This window comes from Epinephelus lanceolatus, chromosome 16, assembly GCF_041903045.1.
Source record: "Epinephelus lanceolatus isolate andai-2023 chromosome 16, ASM4190304v1, whole genome shotgun sequence".
NCBI lineage: Eukaryota > Metazoa > Chordata > Actinopteri > Perciformes > Serranidae > Epinephelus > Epinephelus lanceolatus.
This window is the reverse complement of record NC_135749.1, coordinates 9,932,853-9,958,204: the sequence shown is the minus strand read 5'-3', so window position 1 is coordinate 9,958,204 and position 25,352 is coordinate 9,932,853. Positions and strand designations below refer to the sequence as shown.

Sequence of the window (25,352 nt, the reverse complement as noted above, 5' to 3'; positions counted from 1 at the left end):
TACTGAAGCTGCTCCTCTTTTTGGAACCACCGTGGAGTCAATAATAATTTCACTTTCAGCCATGCTTGTTGTCGTGGGTAACAGTGTGACATCAATATGTCAACAAGCCGAAATATCGCAAGTATTACGATATGAATTTTTCATATGATATTAAAAAATATACTGGTATTATCTTGAATGAGATGATATGGTACAGCTCTACTTGACAGTTACCGCCAAATGATATGGAACACAGGTATGGCACGATAGGTCAGCCACGGCATGCTCCCATTGCTCAACTCTATTTTTGTGCAACTCTATTTGACCCATCTGTGCGCAGCTCCACAGCCTCCAACAGGTAAAAACTGTGTAAACTGTGTAAAAAATAAGCAGAATCTGTTTAAATATGATAAAAATGAATACCTCATTGTACTAGAGGCAAGGTGACACAGCAGAGCAACACTGTGTGTTTTTACATTAAAGTGTATTAAAATAAATCAATACATCCTGTTGTTAAAATGATCTGGTAATTAATTCAATAACAGTTACTAAAGCATATATGCTTCCAAACCCTCCGTAACCAACTGCATCATCACTCGGCAAAACTCAATACACACAGTGAAGCTGGCAGCAACCACCGGCTGCAGAGATGGAGACATTATGGCAGGTAAAATCCCCACTCCCCTACACCTACGTGATGCTTGGTGCTCCCAACATCAGAATTTTTCTTCAAACAGAGAGAGCACTGGAGTAACACCAGAGTCTTGCATCATGCGTTGTTAGTAGCCTTAATGATGTTAAGCGCTAGTTTCAGTCATTATCTAAGGGGTTGTTTACACCTTGCCTTTTTGGATTCTTTCAGTCTGCCAAAAAGATCCTGATTACTTCCACTGTAGTTATATGTTATTAAAAATAATACGCCAGAAAGTGCTCTGTATTTATTTGATGTAATGATATAGCCATTTTCGATCCTTAAAGCTAATTAAGGGGAAGTTTAAAGGGGAATTCAGGGTCCAGAAGCTAACTGAAGGCGGTAATAAAATGCTGCTCCTAATGGGACATGATTTACTGCTGCCTGCTACCACCGCAGTGCTAACATTAAAACCTCCAATATGAACATATGCCATTAATCAGTTGGAAATTATGAGAATTAAGTTAATATATCTAGTTACTACCACTTCCTATGCTCTGTTAATTTCTCTAATCCTGTGTGAAATGATTCATGGTTGTTAAAGATGCACTGATGTACTTAATTAAAAGATTGATTTTGCCTGGGACTTATAAACTGCCTGCAGTTTTAATTTCCTCACCTGAGCAGAGCCTGAGATTAGCAGTGCTGTACGGCTGAGTGTTTTTTAGCTGAACCAGCTACTGAACTGCACCCCTGCTCTGCCTGGCCTTATAGATTACTTTTCAGACACTATGCAGATATAACTAAATAATGTCAGGCCATTGTTTGGTGGTGTAGTCGCAGGAGAAATAGTGAAGGTCTGTAGAAGCCAATTGGCAGCATTCTTGCAGTTAGCATTCTTAATGATAAGTGCTCCATCTGGTGAGTGGTGGCGAGCCAAAGGCGACAGATGGGATTGTTTTCACAATCTGTTTAAATATGTTGTCGATTTTTCTTCCCCTTTTAAAGCCTCCCCAGCAGCTCCAACGCTCACTTGCTAGCAACAAGAAGGGGATGTTTGATTTTTCTTTCCTTTCATGCTCTGCTCAGTCTCCTGCGAGGCGAAGGCACACTTCAGACCTGTGTAGTAGATGGGAATGTTGCTCGACGTTCATCCGGCCTCGTTTAGCTTCCATAGAAAATAGATTGGTGTCCTGGCATGTTCAGCAGTCACATTTACTGCCACAGCATGACTAGTCCAGGAAGTGGGTAGCCAGTATTGCTGTGACTCATGTTGTACTGAAATGAAAAGATTAGTGCTTAGGATACAGAGAGGGCACTTAAATCGATCCACTCAGCCCCCTCCCAATCCAAGCTACATCTGTACCGTGTTTCGAACCCTCTTTACACCTTACATTTAAATGCATTTTGGGTGACCAGATTGCAATCGGATAGAGCTTGAAACAAGTTTAAAAGCACCTGAAACACATGAGGGACAAATGCAATATGATCAACATGCGAGAGATGGTCAGGGACGCATTGAACACAAGTGTAAATGCAATTGCATTTTGAATCCACGTACAACAACAAGCATGTGACTGATTCAAACCAGCAGAGTAGCAGCCATTAACCAGTTAGCAAGCCAGAAAGCAGCAGGAACACTTGTAGATATAAAAAGCTTGATAACCAGTCTTGGTCCATAAAGGTTGCCAGGTCTTGATTGCGTTCCCACATCCAGATCGTCCTCTGGACAGTGGCGGCACTGACCACAGCTGAAATAAAAGCAGCTGCATGATACTGGTTTCCATCTGCTTTCCTTTTTGGCATTCCACTTTGGGAAGACAGCTTCTTCCCCTGCTTTGATAAGCAAGAAAAAGTCCATACATTTTTGTTGTTGTTTTGTTTTTTGGACCTGCAAAAATGAGAGGAGATACATGTTGTTGTTTGAGCTGGACTGAAGACACATATTAACATTAGGGAAAAATGTTACTAGGTTAAATCACATCTAGATCTGGATACGAGACCCATTTAATTCGAAGTGTAAAGGGGGTCTCAGTTGTTCTATAACTGTTCTTGTGGACAAAATTCCTTTCGCCTTTTCCCATCTATTAATTGATTGGGATGAGTCCCCCTGTGCAAAGAAGTAGATTTGGTTTTGGGTGTCTTTAGTTAATAAAATTCTCAGACTCTTATTTAAATGTCAAATTGGGATCGGTGGGGAAAATACACGACATCGCCTTCTTCCATCGATGCCATGATTAATTTCAAACCAGTGAGAAAAGCAAGGATAAAAATAAATACGCATACATCTTTCATGTGAAATAAGCAGAACTGTTTTAGTGGCAGAAAATTGTGTTTTCAGTCATTTAACTAACAAAGATGTTAGTGAGTAAAAAAATCAAACTGAAACTTTAAAGGCAGGAAATGACACTGTTGTTCTGATCTCAAGAAGTTGTTGAGCCTCTCAGAGGAAAGTTGACTGAAAACGTGCATTGTGTTTTTGATCACAGCTTAAAAGTCAGGTGTTTCTGTTCTGCAGAGAACCAGAGGGCAGAAGAGGAAGAGGGTTCCCATCTGTGAAGACAGAGAAGATAAAATTGAGGTTTGTCACTTCATTCTGCTCCAAAAAAAACTGTTACTGTTGTTCTAGTTTACATGCTAATGACATATTTAAATTCAGCTTTGCTCTTAGCCTTCACTGATATTTACTATTTTGACCCCTTAACTTGTTTTAGTGAGTCCTGTATCAACTTTTTTTTATATTTGCCAGTATTGTTGATTTTATTAAAATTAAATTATCACTTAATGGATTTCATCTGCCGCTGACATCTCCATGCTCACCCTCCTCACAGTGTGGATTTAAGTCTAGAATTTATATGGATGGTAGGAGGCTTGATCACGCTGGCAAGAATAAACTTCTAATAGAAAAAACAATCAAGAGATCCATTTATTTTTACAACTCTGTGGTAATAAATGGATTTGAGAATATTTCGTTCAGTCAGCAGGAGAGTTACCACTAATTTTCTTTAAATCATTTAATTCATTAATTCTCAATATTCATTATGATTCATTTGTTAATCGTTAAGAAAAAAACAAAAAACAATAGGATATGCCCATCAGAAGTTTCCAGAATTCAAAGTAATGTCTCACTTTTTCCAGCCAGCAGCTAGTGTAACATTAATGGAATAAAATGACATTTTTGTCACTTTTTATGAAGATATACAAAGCAAATGTTTGGTAGTTTTATCTGAGAAATACTTTTACTATTTCACTGCTGATGTGCTGGAGTGGGAAGAAATAATTCAACATTTTGTGAACTTCCTTTTGTTGTTGTTGTTTGGCACCATCTTGCTCCTTTCAGAGACCAAAACCAAAACTTGTACTCTTTGTCTGTATCTGGCAAGGTGTATAGTCTCTAGCCTGAGACGTACTCAGGAAGTATTTTCAACAAATAACTCAAACTAAAACCATAAATTGATGTTTTTACCCTTATCTTTTTGTAGAGGTGGAACACATGAGATACAAATTGTTAATTTGTGAAGTGCAGAGATTTGATAACCTTTTGAACAGAGTCATGCTATCTGTCTTAATGCTAAACTTGGGTCTCCACATCCTGACTCCAGATATGACATAAATGTTGCTCTTTTCATCTCTCTCTCAGAATAAAATCACAAGTTGAACAATTCCTTTTAAGCCTTTAACTGACGTTTCACATACTGGGACAGGTCTTATTGGGATTTTTTTTCCGAGAAAGAAAAACTTAGAGCATGTAAAAGATGAGAAAGACGCTACAGTCCCATATTTTACACAACTCTAAGTCCAGAAATGTCACCTGTGAAGAATCCACATTGGTTTAATCCTCAAAGTCACTTCAGTTGTACTCAAAAAATGTTGCTCTTGTGTATTCCCCATCTCGCCCCAGTTTAACAATACATTCCTTTTTAACATCCCAACGACCAACAAGTGCCCATACAGCGCTTGATTCTAATCAGCCGTGTTTCCATAGGAACCACTGCCTCGGGAACGCCGACAACGCCAGTCTGCAATGCAGAAAAAACCCAAAGCTGATGACACGAGGACTGAGTGTACAACCTGCAAAGGACCAGGCGACAATGAAAACCTTGTGAGGTGAGGGAATGTGTGTGTATGTGTGTGTGTAGCTCAGAGAGGAAGCAGAGGGGGTGGGGTTATTAGACATGCTCTGTGTGTGTGCGTGTGTGTGTGTGTTAGGGGTCTCGTGAGGCAGCCATATCCTCCTGATGATTAAAGTTCAGTCTTCATTAGGCTCCGGCCGCCTGGGCTCTGCAGAATGAGGGGGCCAAGGGTATCTTCTCCATAGGCCCCCTGTATTGACCTGCCACATACATTTGCACAGTTCATTAAGGCGTAATGAATAGCACAATTTATTCTGCTCCTTTCCTGGGATTTCAGGTGTCAGGCATCTAATAACCAGGATTTCTCTTTGACATTGGAATTCTGTGAGAAAATAAAAAGGTGGATCACAGCAGGCGTCTTGTCAGAACATCGTCATGTGATGAATCTCTTACATAAAACATTTCTCCATTCTATTATGACCAGTATTCTACAGAAGCCCTGGGAGGCAACACAGAAAAAAATGCACGCAATGTTGGCCAAAACCTAAGTTTATCTCCTGCACAGGAGATATTATTGTACAAGATATTATCTCCTATATGCAGCAACTTCCCTCTCATAAGATGCTAGGACATTTCTCCATAGAATGTTTCCATAAACGGTCTTGGCCGGCGGATTGATGCATGATGGTTTCCACGTCAGAGCAAGCTCCCATGTGGCAGTGCGTAGCTACTCCGGCAATGACTGTGTGCCATGACAGCCAGACCGGAAGGTCACCTGCTGTACAAAAATGAGCCAGCAATTGATAATTGTATCTTGAAGAGTTCATTTCCCAGAACATATCGCTCTAATTGTATTCATTTTTATTAGTCATGTCTCTGTTTTCACGTATTTCAGATGAATCAGTCAGACTAGTGGGCTGATGCAATCCACCGGCGAACAGCCATAGAAACAGTTCAGTTCATAGAAACATTTTATGGAGAAATCCATCATGTTTCACACAAACGTTTGTTCTTCTTTTAGTTAACTAAAAAGGTAAAACCTTTTGTTTATACCGCATACAGCTGAACTCTCAGTGCCCTTTGTTCGTAAAGTGCTTCACTCTACCCAGTGTCTCACTCTCAGAATAGCTGAATTTAGTCTATCCTAGTATCTCTTGAGAGGAAAGGAAGAATGAAGTTTTAAACAATATATCCTGCATAGCAGATATAAGCCATTACGTAAAAAGATTTCATCCCAAACAAAGGAGGTATTATCCTGAACGTAAGAGATAACATCTTGTATGTAGGAGGTGATATCCCATACATAGAAGATAATATCTTCTACGTAGAAGATATCCTGTATTTCTAAGTGCTGTATCGTAGGCAATAGGGCTGTCAACAAATATTCTAAATTCGAATTTAAATTCGAATTTGAAAAAAAAATGGACCTTCGAATGTGAAAATTGATGTTCAATTGTGGAGGAAAAAAAAAAAAAAACACCACCGCAGCTGTCCTCTTTGCGAGTGGGCGTTGGCATCAGACGCGCATTTCTCCAGCCTGGTCGACAAGCGGTTCTGCTCCCAGCTGTTGTCTCCGTCACCCGGCTTGACACAGTCGCTCGCGGCTCGCGCAGAAAATAGACCAGACGCCGAAACGATCGCTGCAGGGCGCGAGCTGGTCATGGTCCGGCGCTTCGAGGCTATTCGCAGTGCTTCCGCGGGCGGTGTGGCCACGGGTCAGAGAGGGGGGACGAGTGAGAGGTCCGCAGTCGTTTATAACGTAATGTTATAGATAATTGTTTTATGTGTTTTAATGTGTAGGTATGTAAATGTTTTCAAAGACGTTTATGTTGAAATAAAATACCTACAAGTAGTTATGTTTCCTTGTATTAATACATATACAAGTATGTTTCCTTGTATTAGTTTGCCCTCTTGTGGAAAAAAAAATATTTGAATGGTTCGAACCTATGAGTTATTTTTAGAAGGAATATTCGAACGTCATTTTTGAGCAATTTTGACAGCCCTAGTAGGCAACTGGACTTGCTTTAAGACATTTCACGTCTCATCCAAGAGGCTTCTTTAGTTCAATCCAGTTGCCTACAATATAGCACTAAGAATTACTATGACCTGGATGACTGGATATGACGAGAAAGCCTGTATGTAGGAGGTAATATCCCGGATGTAGAAGATATTCTCCCATATATCTTGTACGTATGAGATAAACTTTTGCCCAACATAGCCTGCCATTTTTCACCATGCCTCTCAGGGCTTCAGTAGAATTCTCTCTCATTTTCACTTGAACCAGTTTGCGACTTTTTGAGTTGGCATGTTGAAACATAGCTTTCCCCCTTTAAAGCGTAACACTCTTTCCATCTTTTAACATTCTACCAATTCCTTAACTGTGTGTTCTCAGATAGTGGCTAGAAAGACATTCATTTCAGATTGTTCTTGTTTCGAACCATATTCCATCATTTTAGTTTCATCTCCCTCAGCAATTTTTCTGCTCCTGCTTCAGTTTGCTGTTGATACAAATTCAACACTTCCTCTGTCTTTACCTATTGTCTCCTCATAAATTCAGATCCAGAGTAAAGTATATTCCATCGCACTAATTCAATTACTACAACAACAGACTCTGCCGTACTCACCACTTTGGTGCTAGGTTTTGTTAAGGATTTGCCACTCCCTGCCTAAATCAACATCTTCTACTGTACTTTGCTGTTTTTTCAGTTGCTGTTCAGCTATTGTCTGTGAAGCTTAACACTTCCTGTATGGGTGTTTCACATTGCAGAAATGTAAATAATACAGTCCATCTAGAGCTTTTTTAACAGTTATTTAACGGGATCCATCGATTGAGAAGCAGTTCTCATTTACAATGATGACCTGGCCAAGAGGCAGTGACAGGAGGCAAGTCGATGCAATTAGTCAGTCAGTAGCAGATTACTTTGCAGCTGTTTTGATCATTGTGTAATCATTTGTCTTTTTAAAGCCAAAATGCAAAACATTTTGTGAAGATGAGCTCGAGATTTTATAATCCAAACAGCTCATCAATTGACGAAGATAATGATCACAGCTCTAAATCCCTCACTCTATTGGTAGGATTTGAATGTAAAGCATGGGCAGGAAGTGTTGCTCTCCATTGACTTTGACATTTTTTTTTATCCCTCAACAGTGATAGAAAAAACAGCAAAGTAGATGCTTTTTGAATCATAATGTATTCTTATTAAATAGACAAACTCAGCAGCAGAGTGGTGAGTATGACATGATTCAGTTGTTGTCCTGGTGCTGTCAAAATGACCAATATGCTGAATTCACAATATAAGGTAGGTCATCTCACCACCCACCATACCCATAGTGTTTTGTATCCACCCTTATTATTTGACGCTATTGAAGAATTTAATGTATTTTCTTTTGTTTACAGACCAATATGTGTAGACCAAAAGCATCACAAAAAGCCAGTGTAGAATAAAATCAGCACAAGAAAATTAATGCTTTCATTTACATTAGTGTAGTGATCTTGTACAGCTTTCTGGAAATGATAGTATGTCCATGGCACGAGCAGTATCATGGAAATATATGAGAGAAAAATCTCAACCCTTCAGTACCAAAGTGTCACTGTTTTATCTGTCGTGCTCTTGAGGCAGCATTTAAGTTGTAAGGGATGCTGGTCGGGGTGTGAGGTGTGCTGCCCTGACTCTTTCTATCTTTGCATTGCACAGGTTGTGAGAGCCGGGGCAGCCACCTCACCTCCCATAAAAACTCGGGACAGATGACCGTTGGCTTAGAGACAGAGAGAGGCAAATTGAAGCGTTTGAAGAATGGCGCTCGAGTCAGGCTGAAGAAAGAGACCGTCACGCCACCCCGCAACCACCCCCTGATCCAAACTGGACCAACAACTGTCCAACGAAAAATTGAACGGAACTGTCTGAATCTAAAACATGGACCATAAGTGCTTAAGTGTTGTTGGAGTCAGTATTTTTTTGGTTAATGTTGGACGTTCAACTGCTTTTACACACTATGAGTAACATGGTTGACTCTTTTTATGACCAGTTGTGGCTCAAGTTGCATCTATGCAATTGTCAGCATCCACAAAGTTTTGACCAAGAAAAAAGGAAGTTTGGATTTATACAGTTTATGTTAATTTATGTTATTAACCATTTCAGGCTATCTCTTGTGCTAGTTAGGTAGCATTTAACAAATATAAGTCACAGATGTCTGAAGAGTTGATCATCGAGCCCACTGATCGATACGACTGTTCTGAATTTAATTTGTAAGACAATGAGTCCTTGTATCTTTAAAGATCCCATGAAATGGTTTGATTACTTCCTTAATGTGATGTATTTTCTCTATAAAAAGGGCATTAGACAGTGAGGGATGTATCTGCTATGGAGTGGAAATCAGTATGATTTTATAGGACCAGCAAAAAGACAGGATTTTTAGTTTTCTAATGATAACAGTACGCCCACTAATGAACCATGAAGACCACTGAAGAGGCGCTGTTTTCCACCAAGAAGCAGTTTTCTAAAAAACTCAAGTGCCCGTTTCATGAGATCTTAAAGATTGGGTTCAAATCTGGCTTTTGAGTGCAAGAACTTCGTCCAAAGCCGACAAGCTTCTTGATTGCTCACATGGCAGCTGAGCGTCCCTCTGTTGGAAATGAGTGGAAGACTCTTGGCTTGTCGATCATGTTGCTCGCAGTGTGGAAGCACAGTAAAAAGCTCAAAGTGCAATAACAGGCAGAAACCTGCTGCACTCAGTTGATTTGTGCATCATCTGACTTAGGACGCTATACTTCCTCTCTATGCCTCTAGGTGCTCACCTGCATCCAACATGTATGTGGATTATTTTAGATCAACTTTTTTTTCCATTGGTACCAGGCTTGTGCCCATACAACTTCCCATCAATACCAACCAGTCTTATTTAATGAGGTCATTCAGTGTGAATGTGGTTAATTCCAGACACCCTTGGACCCAGGCTTTCCCAGACTTGAATGTTGTGTTGTGTTTTCTAAGTAAATAGAGGACCAGAAGTAATAAGACAAGTCAGTGTTGTATATAGAAAAGCCAACTGTTCCTGGTGTACCAAGTGTAGCAGTAAATACATGCTGCTATACAGCATCTGTAGTAGAAACAAACTAGTGTAGTTAGTGGTAATAGCACTTCAATATTAGTCCAAGTGTCTTCAGGCATTTAGAAGTTTTCCTCTGTCTCCATATCTTGAAGTGACAGTTAAACTGACACGTCCTCAGAAAGAAGCCCAGCTTTGTCTCCATGTCCCTGGTGGCCCGTAGTCAGTGCTGTCAAAACAACAGCTGCTTGCTGCTCTGTCAGGGCTCATGACAAGTGTCACATTCTGCCCTCATATGTCAGTCTGTTGCCTGTACGGGGCCCTATATGCATGCTTTTGGGAGCAGTCAAACCCATGCAGTTTACTGCTTTTTTGCTTCTCTGGAGTGTGTCCAGAAACAGCAGCACACTGGGTTTGTCTTTAGAGATGAGCTCTCGGAGCAGAATGACTTGCTGACTCCTGACCAGTCCTTTCCCATCACTCAAGACTGCGTGTCAGTTTTACAATGCATGTCTATATCTACTTATCCAGACCTGTACAGTAATTTAAAACTGAAAACACGTGATGTGGTCCAGTAGAATTTGAATGCCAGGTAGCTATGTAGTGTGACAATGTGTACAGTATTTATTGAAGAGGCCAAACTTACATTTTTGTGCCTGCATACTTGATTATATACCATAAGCTTGTGTTGTGAACAGAGTTGAACTCTGATTTGTGACGTAGTCTTAAAGTGACTACCATATTTTTTTTTTTAAATTGCCAAACATTTGTTCTCATTTGTTTACAGCCATGCCTTTAAGGGAGTATTTCTGGTTAATTGTGTTCTGTATTACTGTGATAATGTATGAAGTAAGAATGTGAATGTTGCTGCTGTTGTGTATGTGAAGTGTCTCAGCCTCTGGCCTATAGCTCTTGAGAATTAAGCGGAGCTTTAATAAACTCTTGACTTTTTCACCTTATTGCCGCAGTGATAAATGAGTGTCAGCCAGCTAATTAATTGTTCTAAAGGTGCGGCAGCGGCAGTCCGTTTGTGCGTGTAATGCCCTCTGTCATCTGTGATTTATCACCTGGGAAGTGGCCTTCTTGGGGGAGGTGCTGGCTCAGACGAGATATTCCTTCTCAGCCCACACATAGCACTGCCTACAGCTGATCTGCTGGATTCCCTCACCGCAGTCACTGACAAGGTTTAATAAGCATTTTCTTTAACAGGGAAAACTGTTAGCACAAAGTATTACAGCTGCTAATTGCTAATATCTTGACCTTTAATTTGACCATTTCACGTCTAAACATACAGAAATTTCCAAATTCTCACATCTGCTAAAGACCCAAGATCATGTGCAGTCTGGGAAGCTGTCAACCGTAAGATAACCAATGAAGCTTTGACTAGTTATATAGTTAGAGCTGGGTAATATATCAATATGGTAATATAATGAGACTAAATATCTAAATATTTTTCTGGTCTTAAAGGCTGCATTACAGTGAAGTGATGTCATGTTCTGAATTATTTGCATTTACCCACTTAGTCATTACATTCACATTACTAATAATTATTTATCAATAATCACATTGTGTAAAAATTTGGTTTAAGTATCACTTGTTAGCCTTAAATTATCATCACAATATTGAGGTATTTGATCAAAAATATCTGTATTTGACCCAGGGGTGGAAATCCCGGGGGGGGGCAGGGGGGACATGACTCCCCCTTCAGTGAAGCTGTACCCCACTAGAATCATTTGAGACACAATTAATAATTATTGAACAATGCAGTAGTATTTATTGAAAGCACAATGTAAGCGGTGCTCATTATAATCACGCAATAATGTGCTATTTAAATCTTAAAAGATTTAGTCTCCCCCTCCCATTCCTAGTAGTGGTATATCCCACACTCTTTCCAACGGACGGGGCTACTTGGCAGCAGTAGCAGTGTGTGGCTGGAACCGCTACCCACATCGCGCATTGCAGGGTAAGATGTTCACTTACACAGACACAGTTTAACATACACAGGTTACAACACATCCCATTTACTGTTGTAACAAGCCCCAGGCCCAGGCTGATAATATAAACTGTCTGCAACATTTCTCCTGCATTGTTCAAAAGCCTACTCAATTACGAGTGCTGCTAAGTTAATAGCTAATGATTAAGCTCAGAGTTTAGTGATAGAGAGGATAGGAGAGAAAGAAGAGGGAGAGGACAGGACAAGAGCAGTCAATGGCGGAGCAGCTCGTAGCTAATGGGTACCTGTCTGTAGGCTCTCCACCTGTCAGTGAGATAAACATAAAAGACGTGCAGTCTAATTGACGAGGAGCGGTCATTACACGTGACTATTACGCACGGTTGTGGCGGAGCGGCTCATATGGGTACCTGTCTGTAGGCTCTCCACTTGTCAGTGAGACAAACATGAATGACGTGCAGTCTAACTGACAAGGAGCGGTCATTACGTGTGACTATTACACACGGTTGTGGCGGAGCGGCTCATATGGGTACCTGTCTGTAGGCTCTCCACCTGTCAGTGAGACAAACATGAAAGACGTGCAGACGAGGAGCGGTCATTACGCGCGACGCAGCAGCAGATCTCACAGCGCACTGTTTATAAACCAGTTTACCAGTTTAATTGCAGGAAATGTTTAGTTTTAGTTTAGTTAGTATAGACATTCACTCTGCCTGTTGGAGAGATAGAGAGAAGATTAAAGTGTCAAATTGCGGTAAAAGATGCTGTATAAAAGACAGGCTACAACTTTTTTCCTTGCCCCCCCCCCCCCCCCCCCCCCCCCGGAATTATTCTCTAAAATTTTACTGTTTATTGTCCCCCCACACTATGAAATGGGATTTTCGCCCCTGATTTGACCTTCTTCATATCGCCTAGCCCTATGCATAACTTCTACACATATAAATGGTTTCAAATACTTCATATCAGAGCTGAACTGCACTTGGGATTTTTAATAAAAGAATGAAAGTTAAAAAAAACAGTCATGAAAAAGAACATGAAAGGGTTCATAGCTTCAGCAACATGAATATGCTCAGCAGATTTCACCATGTCTCAAGTTGACATCTTGGGCTCAGATTGGTGCTAGAAATGTAAATGGTTCATCATGGTTCACGACTGTGCTGACTGAATTTCATTAAAGCCTGGCATGTAGATTTTGTGGCCTCCATCAGAGGATTAAGTAGTTGTGATGTGGATAGTTGACTTGTACAGTACTTCGTGACAACTGAGAAAATTCTATCCACTGATGAAGGCCACAAGTTGTTGGTGAAAGCCCTAGGAAATGTCCAGTAAAGCTGAGTTCACTGCTGCTGTTCTCACTACACAACTTGCATTCTTGTAATCCAGAGTCTTGAAGTCGTTGTGGTTTTCACCCTACATGATTAATCAGCAACAGCAGGTCAAACTACAAGATCTGGCACCAGGAGGAATTCCATCTTACTTGAAAATACCAAAGTCAAAAAGTGACAAAGCATCATTCCAAGCAAGGTATACAGAATCATTGCGTGTAACAGTCCACGTTCCACTTCTCTCTTTACTTTTTCCCTCTTCACACTTGGAGAGTGCCACATTGTCCCCTGTCTCCGTCTCATTGGCTTGTAGCTTGCTGACAATTATCTAATCATTTAGGCAGGTAGATATTTGTGGAGCGTCTGCAATCCATTGCTGAGCCTCTCAGCTTGTGTCTTTAAATAGTTCACACGTAGCATTCGGGCACCAGTTTGCGAGCACCAAGCCAACACCAACTGGCCTCTGATATGGAGCTTTTGTCAGGGAGCTCCAAAAATTGTCAGCGAGTGGAAAATCAGGGCTCAAGTTGTGTCGTCTTAACTAGGCATAAGTGGATCTTGTGCTAAGATCTTTTTATGCCTCTGTGCCCGCAACAGCCACAGTTGGAGGCATTGTGTTTGCGAGCTGTCTGTACAAACGTCCCATTCTCTTGAACCCAATATCTCAGGAATACCTTGAGGGAATTCCATAACTCAGGAACAGATTGTCTACTGTCAGTGCCACAACTTTGTCTTCCATCTTGTTCCTTTGGTAGTCAACCACAAGCTCTTGGTTCTGATGATATCAAGCTTGGGGTGATTATCGTTGCACCATGTGAGGAAGCTCTCTATCAGTCCTCTTTACTCCTCTGTAAAAACAGTCTGTAGGTAAAGGACATAACTTTCATCTCTCCAAATAATACAGTCAAAGCCGTAATTAAATTTATTCAAAGTCTTCACTACATATGTTATAAAAGTCTGGACAGACATGGATGTAAACTGCAACTTGACAAAGGTATAAAATGCGAGGGGTTAGTTCTAGTTGTCAAATTGCCGGTGGTTCTTGACAGACAAAAGAGCAGATACTGCCGTCCCCAGTCGTATGAAAAGCTCACATAAAATATAGTAACATACTCCAACAAAAGGCACTTGTCTGAAGGTGGATGGGCAGCCTTTGTTTTTTCAACAATTGTAGGAGAACACAGAAAGAGACACATTTTGGTTTTCAACATGGCATCTGCGAGCGATGGAACCAACTCACTGTGGTGAACTGTAGCTGCCCCAATCCCTCATCCTCGACCCCAAGGGTCCTCGGGGACCGAACAGCAGCCGGCAAACCAGAGATCAGCTCAGCTACAGCTGGTTTCTGGTTAGGGGATGAGACTGGGGCCAGGAGGCACAGGAAGGGGAGGGGCGAAGAGAGAAAAGCTAGCAGGGAGGTTTCTGGAAAGCAGTAACCTTTCCGATGATGAGTGCGTTTCCCATTACTGCTCTGACACCGGATCCGGGGAGATGATTTAATGGCGGCATTTTGTTTTTGCTGACTTCACCCTTTTTCCCCCCTATTAAAACAGAAAACACAAGAGCTGGGACTGGGGCTGTGTGGGAAGTGTGGCCAAGCAGCTAAAATCTATTACTCCCCTGCTTCTTTCCCTGTCTCTTTATCCCACTGATTCCGCCACAGTGTGGGTCCGCTCCAATGCTTCCTGAGGTACACGCTTTTCCCTTTCCTCCTCCCTAACTGGTTTCTGTCTTATCCTCTTTTAACTGCAGTGTTGCCTCCTACCCCATTTTTTAATCATTACACACTGAACACGAGCCACAAAGCCCTATGGGTGCCTTATATCTTTATTGATTACCTCGTCATAGACTTGTTTAATGGAGTTGCACTTGGCTACAAGCTGTTCGCATCTCTAGTGGAATTTCCGTAGCAAGGTACCAATAGAGGAGATGGAGTTTCTGGCTGGGTTAGATGCTACAAGGCTCGAGTTTCTCCCACAGAGGTGAGAGCGCAGACCTGCAGCTGAAATTGACTCTTCTCCAGGGTTGTACCCAGTTCACTGGGGCCCCCTGCTGGAAATAAAAGAAACATGCCCTCAGCCACACACAAAGCACCAGGTGAGAGTGGTAGAGCTCACTCCCCTTCCCTTTCCATCCTAGCTGTGAATGAGTTGTGTCCAGACGAGCTAATAAAGGCAGCTGCTCTGACTTGGCTTTTTCCATAGGTGCAACTTCAGCAGTCCATTCATTTCTTCCCCCCTCTTGTAAAACAATGGCTCTTTTCTAATGTTGCAGTGACCCAACAGTTAATCAAAAAAGTAGGAGGCTGGCAAAGTCCAATAATCTACTCCTTTCTATGGGAAGGCACCGGCGCACTTTGTCATGGATGAGAGTCAATGGCCGAGCGCTTTGTGTCATATTGATTTCTGTCACGTGGCCACTCCCAAGGTAATTGCATTGCCCACTTGTGATAAATTCATTGCCTTGTTTCAGCCACTTGGGCTCAGACAGCAGCACTACTGGAGAGAAAAGAAGTTTCTGAGGCCACAAACCCACTGTCAATACTGTGGGTACAAAGCAGGTGGGAAGCAGCAGCCATCAATAACCCTGCAGGTTCTGTCTCATCGTTAAGGTTATTTAGCTCAGTGCTTCATTTGTGTTTTTGATTTTTGTCATTGTTTTAGTAGTCTGGTTTGGTTTTGATAAGGAGAGGAGAACATGGAAGCCAATGCCTTCCTGAATATCTACTTGTCGAGGGTTAAGCCACAAAAGAGGCAAATTTATGCAGAATGACAATGTCCTAAACAAGTAAACAACACAATATATCAACATTTAAAGCCCGACTATGTCACATTTAAAAGAAGTTATTTGTCTTACAAATGAAAAGTGGAATTCAATTTTACCTGCACATTTTTTTGCCGCATCATTTGCTGTAATGTTCCTTGTTTCTTGACACATCAACCGCTGCAACATTTTCCTATTTATGACACTACAAATACATATGATATATCAATGTTATACTGTAATTAATGTTGACTTTCCCTTTAATTTTCTCCAAAACTGTACATTAAAACAACTTCATATTTGACATGGTCATAGTCAGGGTTATCCAGGATTGGGTTAAACATTTTATCAAACCTCTGAAAAAACATGTATTCTTTAATTAGTGAGAGGTTTAAAATGAGGCCATCCTCAGTACATTACAGTACCATTCTGTACATTAATACAGTAAAACAAATTTAAATTGTGTATGGTCACTTTCAGCAAGACTCATTTAATATATGATATGTAATTCTTGCTTTAACGTAAGTCTTTATGTATCGTTTGTGGCCGCTCCAGCTACAGGTACTGTCCCAGCACAAATAGACATTGAAATTCATGAAAATAAATGACAAAATTTTGATGTCATGGCAGAAGTAGTGCAGGACATTTCAAAATCTCAACAACAATTCTATAAGTGTGAATCTATGGTTTCTCACTTGGTTGGTGGTTCAACAAGATCAAGACTTGGCCTTGGTGTCTTGACACATTTTGACATTTACTATCAGCACATAATTGTTGAATGTGGCCTCAGTGACAAAGGGTCAGAGTTAAGGCCAAGGTATTCTTCAACTAAAGTAGTCGTCCGGGCATGTTATGTGAAAATGTGTGAAGACAAAGTATTTAAAAGGGCCTGCCATTGTAGAGAGGGCCAAGGGTGATAATCCTCTACCAACCGGCTAACAATTTTGGACAGTCTTTGGCGGACATACAGTACTTGTTGTTGCACTGGATCGTACGCATGGAAAGTGATGGAAGTAGTTGTGTGATGAAAGGAAAAGACCCCCTCTACTTTCTCATACCTGGCCAGTCAGTACAGGAAGTGAGCAGATTGATTTTTGGACTCAGATGTTGGTACCACAAAGCGTACTGACCCTTTTGCTTGGTCTGGTATGACCTATGTTTGCTAATTTTACCCAGCTTTATGGAGATACAGCTGTATAGGCAGACATTATAGAATTAGTTTGCTGACCCTTGACTCTTGTCAACTTATACTGTAATGCTCGTTTTGCCATTATCTCATAATTGCCACATATTCTCTCAGTGACAGGGTTGGGTCAGGATCAGTGTTGCTTTTGCAAAAGTTATATAGTTTTGCTTTTGTGCTGGTTTCTCCAGTGTTATTTACAAAGCACAGAGCTTTGTGCTGATCAACTGCCAGAAAATTCCACACTAAAGAAATAAAGGCTTGAGATAAATTAACACAGATAAAATTCTGAAATTAGCTCACAGACGTAACATAAACAGTTATATTATGTGACATTGTATCTTGGTCTACATATGAACAAAACACAGACTGTTTTTGATAGATAAGCTTCACTCTGTTAGACACTACAACACAAAACCCAGCACGTTTATACATAAATCCTTTTGGTTGGAGTTCTGGCTACGCCTTCGACATGGTTCACTTAAAGTGAATTATCTCACTACATTCCCACGTCCAAAGAGCTCATATCTTTTCACATAATTTTCTATTCTATCCAACTGACTCAGTCTAATATTGTGTCACCAATGTTCTAGTTAGTGCGATTTATTTAGTTGTGGCCATACGTCGTGGAATATTTCTGCAGCCTCTGTGGATGAATTGAGGCTCTTTGCAGATCGTCGAGCGATGAAGCTTCCTCTTCACAACACCTGGACAGCAATGTGACAGCCATTTTAAAGAGGTGGATGAGATCAAATGAAGTCCGTTTAGATTTGTGGGCCATGAGGCCCCGCTTCGCGAGGACGGGTCGTAGCGGAGCAGGGGAGGGAGGGGGGTCTGAGAACTTCACACAGAGATTAAATACCAGATGAAAGTGGACACGAATCGCCAACCGAGAGCAACATGTGTAGCAGACAAAAGCAATCAATCATGTCCCCTCCACAACCTCACCTCCAATAAGATTAGATCAATCAATAACCTCTCTTATGAGTGATTGGATTTTGTCTGCTTCCAAAGTGCAAGGGAGGGGGAGGGGGGCTGCTCAATTTTCCCAATGATTAAAGCTGGGCCAAATTGCTTTGATAACATCAAGGACCTTGCTGTGGCGGGGTGTGTAAGGGCAGTGTTGGGAGCAGATAGGCTGGTGGTAGCAGGTGACAGTGAAGAGACTGAGAAGAACACTGGCTACATTACGTAGATCAACCAGTGACGGTCCAGAATCATCTTCCAAGACACCAGTGCTGCTAGATTTAGACTTTAATGGATCAAACACCTGCAAGAACATCTGCTTCCTCACTAGTTAATCAGCCTAACACTGGCTAGAGTCGCAGACTGAAGGGAAACATGGATGGTCTGTGATGTCACAAATAGTGTCTAAATAGATGTTTTATTGATTGACAATTTGTTTGTCATTGCAGTCACTCCTAATTTGGGCCCTTTCCCAAATTAGGAGTGACTGCATTGAACTAAAAACTATGTAAAGAGAGCAGAAAACAGAAATCTTGCACACTGTGGCCATTAGCACTTTTTGGAATTTAATGGAGTAGAAGTAAACAACAGTGTGGGAGACCTCAGATTTCTTTAAATCTGAGTTGTCTGTGGCATCTTAAGGCACTTTGGCATAACCCTCAGTGTCAGCCATAGTGTCATAGTAGTAGTCGAGTATTCTATCGCTTTTTCTGGCAATTATTCGAGGAATCAGATAAGAAATACTGTGTGAGAATGTGCTATTGTGGTATGCTAACTCCGTTTTGCAATACACGCTAGACTTTTTTTAATTTTAACCTATAATGATTCCACACCCTTGACACTTTTTGGTGTGTTTTTTTGGCGTGTCTCTCGCTCTTTTCTTGTACTTCTTCCGCCATCATTTTGCAATCCGCATCTCACATCCATGTTACAGCTGCGTAGGCTATCAACAGTGAAAGTAACATAAGCGCCTTTTGTAATAGAAGCAACCATCAAAAAGCCTCAAGGCAAAAAATTACTGGAATTATTCGAGTTACGCGAGGAATCATTTCAGCCCTAGTTGTCGGGCCATTTATTTTTACCAGCCACAGCAATGTTGCAAGGCCTGGTATTGTTTTTAATATGTGTGTGTGTGTGTGTGTGTGCATGTGCGTGTGTGTGTGTGTGTCATTATGGTGAAATGTGGTCCAGGTGACGCAAAATGTAGCAGGAAGTACCAAAGAAGCTTATATGTCTGTCTGTAGCATCACAACCATACAAGATGCAGTCATGAAACTTAACTAGTGGGTAATTGAGATCAAAATGAAGAAAGATGGATGTGATCCGAGCAAGGGAGCTGAAAGAGTTTCAAGAGAAGAAAGATACCGAATGCTTAAAGGAAGAGTCAGGCATTTTGTGAAATGGAGAGCAGTTAAAACTAGGGATGTCCCGATCCGATATTCAGATCGGTATCGGCCGCCGATATTAGCAAAAAAACGTGCATCGGATCGGACTGCATGGAAAAATGCTGATTCAAGAACTCCGATCCAGTTTTTCATGGAGTCCAATCCAGCCCAGCGCTCCGCGATTCAAGCAGTCTATTCCAGTGATCCGCTCCAGCACTTACTATCAATCCACCAGGCCAGCAAGCAGACACACAGGAAACAGCAGCACCAGGCTGGCACTGACACTACAAAAATAACTGAAAAGGAAAGGCTGCATTGTTTGTTAAATGTCAACAATGTCTTGTGGTGTTAATCTACTTTTTATTTATTAGGGGGCAAAGCACAAGTGTGTGGAGTCTTGCTGCTGTTTTAATTTCAATATTAGACATTTTAAAGATTTCTTGTGTTGATTTATTTTCTATTTATTAAGGGGCCAAAGCAGCCAAAGCAAACCAGCTATATACTTGGATCGGATTGGTATCGGTATCGGCCAAAACTCGAGGCTGTAATATTGGTATCGGATCGGAAGTGAAAAAGCTGGATTGGAACATCCCTAGTTAAAACACTTATGGATTTGGTTGACTTCCTTTTTTTTGGTGGCTATTTGTAAGATAAAATTGTTCTGTATCTACTTGTGTTACAGATGAAATTAATATCAATCGAAAGACTACTGGTTTGAAAGCAAAAGACAAAATTTCAGAAAATGTTGGAAGGTTCCTTTAACTGCTCCGGTCACTTTGTGCCCTTTCACACCATGAACTGATGTCCTGTAGTGTTAGGTAGCATGACACAGCTAATGTTATGATAGCTTCCTCCATTTGGGGCTCTACCTTTCCCTCAAAGGTCAGCGCTGTCAGGATGTTTTGCTATCTGTCAGCAGAGCAGAGTACTGCGCCAAAGTTCACCAAAATGCAACAACATCAAAACTCCTTGTACATTTATATTGACTCCAGAAGCAATTCCTCTGACTGCACTGAATACAATGTATTTCTGTCAGAAACTGATCCGTGTTACCAGGCCCTTACAGCAGTGGGCTGGGGCTGTGTTGGTCAGCTCTCAGTGTAATTGTGTGGAATTCTCCGAATGTGAAGCTCAGTTTTGCAAGTTTAAACTCACCTTTTGTGGATAAATGAAGATTAAAAAGCACATTATCACGCACACAGAAAACAATGCATCTGCATCAGTGAGCAGTGCTTTAATTCAAAGATCTTCCCCACGATACACAACAAACATTAAAAAAGGTTCATTAAGGTAAAGCAATTAGGAAAGCGTGTGTGCAGTCGTCACAGTCTTGCCAAATAAAAAGAGCCCTCCTGTGAGTTTGGAAGGTCTTCAACAGTCTCCAGCAGCGAAACTGAAGATTTTGCGCCTTCTTTCTCACCTTACTTGGAGATTCATGTGAAATCAATTGGCGGTTTGTGTGCGACATAGGAGAATGCTCATTAGTGGAGCACACACACTTTGGTCATTTGTCTTCTATTCACTAGGTGGCCGGAGGGCACTTAAAATTCCCATCGTTTCCTAGGCAGATATGCCTGCTCAGCCCATCCCAGATTCTTTACAGTGTGTGTGTGTGTGTGTGTGTGTGAGATCCACCTGCCTCTGCATATTCGTGTTAATGTGCAGCAGCTGTTAGCTTATGCCCCTACAACTCATAAGATGCCAATTATCTTTGCCAATTAAATTTCTACTCTGATTTTAGTAAATCTACCACGCTTAATGTGTAAACACTACAGGTATATTATTAGACACATTCACAGCTTTTCTGAGCCGAGTGCCAGAGGGCTGCCTTTCATAACTTAACACTTAATAGAGTTTGGCTAGTCTCCATCTGAATGGAGGTCCACACTGTTTTCTGTTGGTTGCTTAAAGGATAATTCTGGTTTATTACAAGTTGGGTCTTGTTTTTGAGCTCAGGTCATCATACCTAGTGACATCAAGTTACCACAAGAGCAGTCAGACATCACACAGGTTTTAGAACAAAACCCACAGGTTAGCCAAACTTCTCTGGACGAAGAGAATGAAGGCCAGCTGTAAATTTATCACCTTAACCTGGTTCAACTTCCTAAACTTTTTATGGTATTGGCTGATCTGTCACTATGTCCTGGCAGAAGTACATGAGACAAAAAATCTGTATGAAAATTAGGGGTGGGAATCTCTAGGCACCTCACGATTTGATTCAATTCCAATTCCGAAGGCAACGATTCTCGATTCTAAAACGAGCCAATAAACAAGATTTACACTAGATATTGATAAACATTTTTGTAATAAAGCTGGGAATACATATCCAGTGCATACAAACTGTATTACTTACTGTGGTTGAGATGACTGCACTCCACCGGTCTCCTCCGGTCCATCCTCCTCATCCACAAATCTCAAAACACGAACGATGGCAAAACTACGAACTATGGTGAAAACACGACGAAAACACGGCATAAAAAACTCAAAAGCTCTCAAAAAACCACAAATACTATTATTTATAACACTAAATATTATTTACAAAGAAAACGCCACCCAAACTCCACTAAAACTCACCAAAACGCCGTTAAAACACAGCTAAATCACTCCAACTTGCACTCTCCTCATCAGCTGTCGCTCTCCTCCTGCTGTGCCCACTTCCCTCCCCTCCACCACAGGTAATGACGTCACTATCGAATATCAGCTCTGCTTCTCAGCTTTCAGAATCCGTTGGAATTACGTCGATAGCATGAATGGTCAAGGAGTTACGGTAATTTGAAAAATAAATATAAAAAACAAATTTAAAATCGATTATGAGTTTTCCAAATCGATGCTCGCATTGTTCAAGACAGAATCTCGATGCATCTAAAAATCTTTTTTTTTCCCACCCCTAATGAAAATCGTGTTTTTCCTCCTCGTAGTGCCCCTTGTGGTATTTGCTAGAATCTACCTCAGATGAAGGAAAATCAAACCAATCGGAGCCCAGGAGTCTCTAACGCAGCTGTCAATCATGTCAGTCAAAGCCCATAAACTTTGGTCAAACCAACATTGTTTTACTGTTTTGCCTATTTCTCACCTCAGATGTTTTTAGAAACATATTTCAGTGTACTATTTAGCTGTAAAATGAGAGGGTTTGTGACCCGGCAGCCATGTTGAAAACAGTCGAGCAAAAACCAAGCACTGGCCACCGGTGTGAGCAGACTTTCTCATTTGTGTTGGTGATGGCACGGTTGGGTTTAGACACCAAAACCACCTGGTTAGGTTGAGAAAAAGATTATGTTTTCGGTAAAAGTAATACATTTGCAGGGCTCGACAGTGCGAGCGTTTCACTCGCATTTGCGACTAAAAATAGGTGTGTGCGAACTGTAAAGAATATTTAGGGGCACATGTGCGCATAAAAAAAATCAGCCGAAGCAGCCTATATTTTTGTCAGTAAAAACTATGATAATCTAACCACAAATGTTGGAGGAACTCCAGCCGCCTTCCCTCTTCCCTCTTCCCCGAGCCACACTGCCCGCGGAAGCGCCGCGAATAGCTTTGAAGCGCCGAGAAGTGAAGCCAGTTTCCTTTCGGCGCCCATGTTAACCGATTGTGTCATCCACACCGGCCGCGCTGCGCAGCTCCGCCACCGGCCCTGCAGCGATCATTTCGGCGTCTGGTCTATTTTCTGCGCGAGCCGCGAGCGAATGTGTCAAGCTGGGTAGTTACCCATGATGGAAAAACAGCCCCAAATGTGACGGAGACAACAGCTGGGAGCAGAACCGCTTGTCGACCAGCGTGGAGAAATGCGCGTCTGATGTGAACTGAAGTGTGCTGGCTCACGGGAGAATTTCAGTGCACTGCGCTTCGCAGGCAGGGCAGGCCCTGGCGTTATGGCCGGTTTTCCAAGCCACTGTCGACACAATGAATATAACGGCCAGGCTCCACCGGGCACGTCAGCGGCACGACACGTCTGCAGCTCGCCCCCCTGTTAATCAATTACAGCAGCTCCACCGGCAACAGGCCCCGTATGTCGCACGACAACTCTCTATTTTACGCGGCTCTTCTATTTTTGTCGCGCTACGCTCCCCTACGCGACCCTCCAGCAGATAAAAACTACATGAAATAGTGTGCTAAACGAGCACAATGTGTTTTTAAATGAATAAACATTACCAGAGGTGATATGTGATGATTTTTTTTCATGCATTTACCCATGTTTATCCGTGACATTGTGTAAATGTCCATGGCGGACATTTGAAAGCGAGTAGATGACAAACAGTACAGTAAACTTGTAGATAACTCAAATATATGTAATAACTTAGGTGGAAAATGCTTTAACATTTCATGCAGCCTACATGCAGCCTCTCAGCTCGGCGGTAAACAACCTGGCTGGCTTCTCTACGTGTCGCTTCCGTACGCAGTCAGTGGAGCCCCAATGAATGCAGCCGGTGGAGCCCGGCCGTTAAGTCCCACTGTCGGCAGCGTGGAAATAAGTCAAAGTGTGGAGGAGACGGACCGGGAAAAGCGGCAGACCTCCAGGGAGGCCTGCTCCTTTCTCCCCGCAGTTAGGGACCGTTCGCCACTGTACCGCTTGCCACAGTACCGCTGCTGGGCAGGGTGGAAATAATCCTGCAGAGTTTCAGAGGACCTAGAGAATGTTTTAGGATAGTAATAACATTATATAAGATAATCATATTGCAAAGATGATATATATAAGGTAATAACATTAAAGACAAAATTAAATTGCAATACTTTTTCAAAACTTGATGATTTTACCTTTCTGTACATTTTGTATACAAATTCATTAAATAATTTTGCTTGTAAATGTCTATTTGCATCACGTTTATTACGGAAAACACATTATTTGATCAATTTACGTTGTGCCCCTAAAGTTCTTTGTGCGCTCCTTACTTTTTCAGAAAAAAGTTAGCGTCAAGCCCTGATTTGTTAGGTAGGCGATGTAAGAACGTCGCTAAACGTGATGTCACTACATAAAGGGTATAAGTACGTGAAGTTTAAAGAAGTCAACACTGACTTAGTTTCTCATGGGACACAAACAGCCGTGTCCTGGGTAAAAGTTGTGTGCTTGTTTGACTGATCCACCACCCCGACCTCTCCACTACGGGGACTTTCTCGCTCTTTATACTACCTATGGGGTCGTTACATTATTCACTGCCCATTGTGTGACGTTGCTGAACCAGGGAATATGTGTCTCCATCATGACAAAGGATCATAATTGACTTTCCATTGGCATTGTGTCAGTGGTGCTGGCATGTAATATTAACACATTACTTGCTGCCACCATGTAATGCGGTGTAAAGAGGTCATTTTTTTCAATTCAGTTTGGTTGCTGTCAGATAAGTCACTGTCTTCAGAAAATAACTAACTATATCCACCTAATGCATTTTGAACCTCTTTTGATTGTTGTAGGTGTCAGAAAATTAATTGTTAATACATCGTGAAATTAATGGAATGTCATTAGAACATTTGAATGACAGCAATTCTCTATTGGTTTGATCACAGCCACTATCCTCATAGACACAAATTTAACATGAGGTGAACAAAAGAATGTAGAATGACCCTCAGCAAGCTGTGATTCCTTCATGTTCAGACTGGACGTGTTGTCAGCACTTCCCGTGAAACGTCAGACTCAGACAAAGCCTGAGGCACAGTTGCCATTTGCCATATTGAACATGTCTGCAGAGCCATCAGATCTGATACCATCAAACTGCCTAATTCCTTTCAGCACACACATCCAACACAAAGCTGGCTTCATTGTTGAGGACTCATAATTGATATCCAAACATTGGCTGCCATAAATCATGCACAGACAGCTTCTTGGACAGAGTGTATAATGTGATTTCATGATATTCATCCTGAAACCACAGCATGAAAAGACAGAACAATCCCAACAAAATGAAACAGAATCAGTGTGGAGGAGCAGTGATCACCCGCTGATTCAATAAATCCTGTTCATTTTATTGACTGAGGCGAGGAGAGTGGATCAGCAGCTTCCTGAATGCCTCAACGCTGCAGGAATGATAGTGATGTGTTTGTTAAGAAGAAAATAGAAGGCATTC

The 25,352-nt window shown here is 41.5% G+C and overlaps 1 protein-coding gene across 4 annotated transcripts in view; it reads left to right on the top strand.

Moving 5' to 3' along the window:
* phf14 (PHD finger protein 14) overlaps positions 1-25,352 on the top strand; it is a 104,186-nt gene that overhangs the window by 45,201 nt on the left and 33,633 nt on the right. For 2 of the 4 annotated variants that reach the window (XM_033637092.2, XM_033637091.2), the window contains exons 15-16: positions 3,129-3,191; positions 4,596-4,717. In XM_033637092.2, the coding sequence (XP_033492983.1) occupies positions 3,129-3,191; positions 4,596-4,717 (185 nt within the window). Of the gene's footprint in view, positions 1-3,128; positions 3,192-4,595; positions 4,718-8,378; positions 9,086-25,352 lie in introns of those variants that run through there. The other 2 variants (XM_078175498.1, XM_033637093.2) reach the window with 2 other exon arrangements.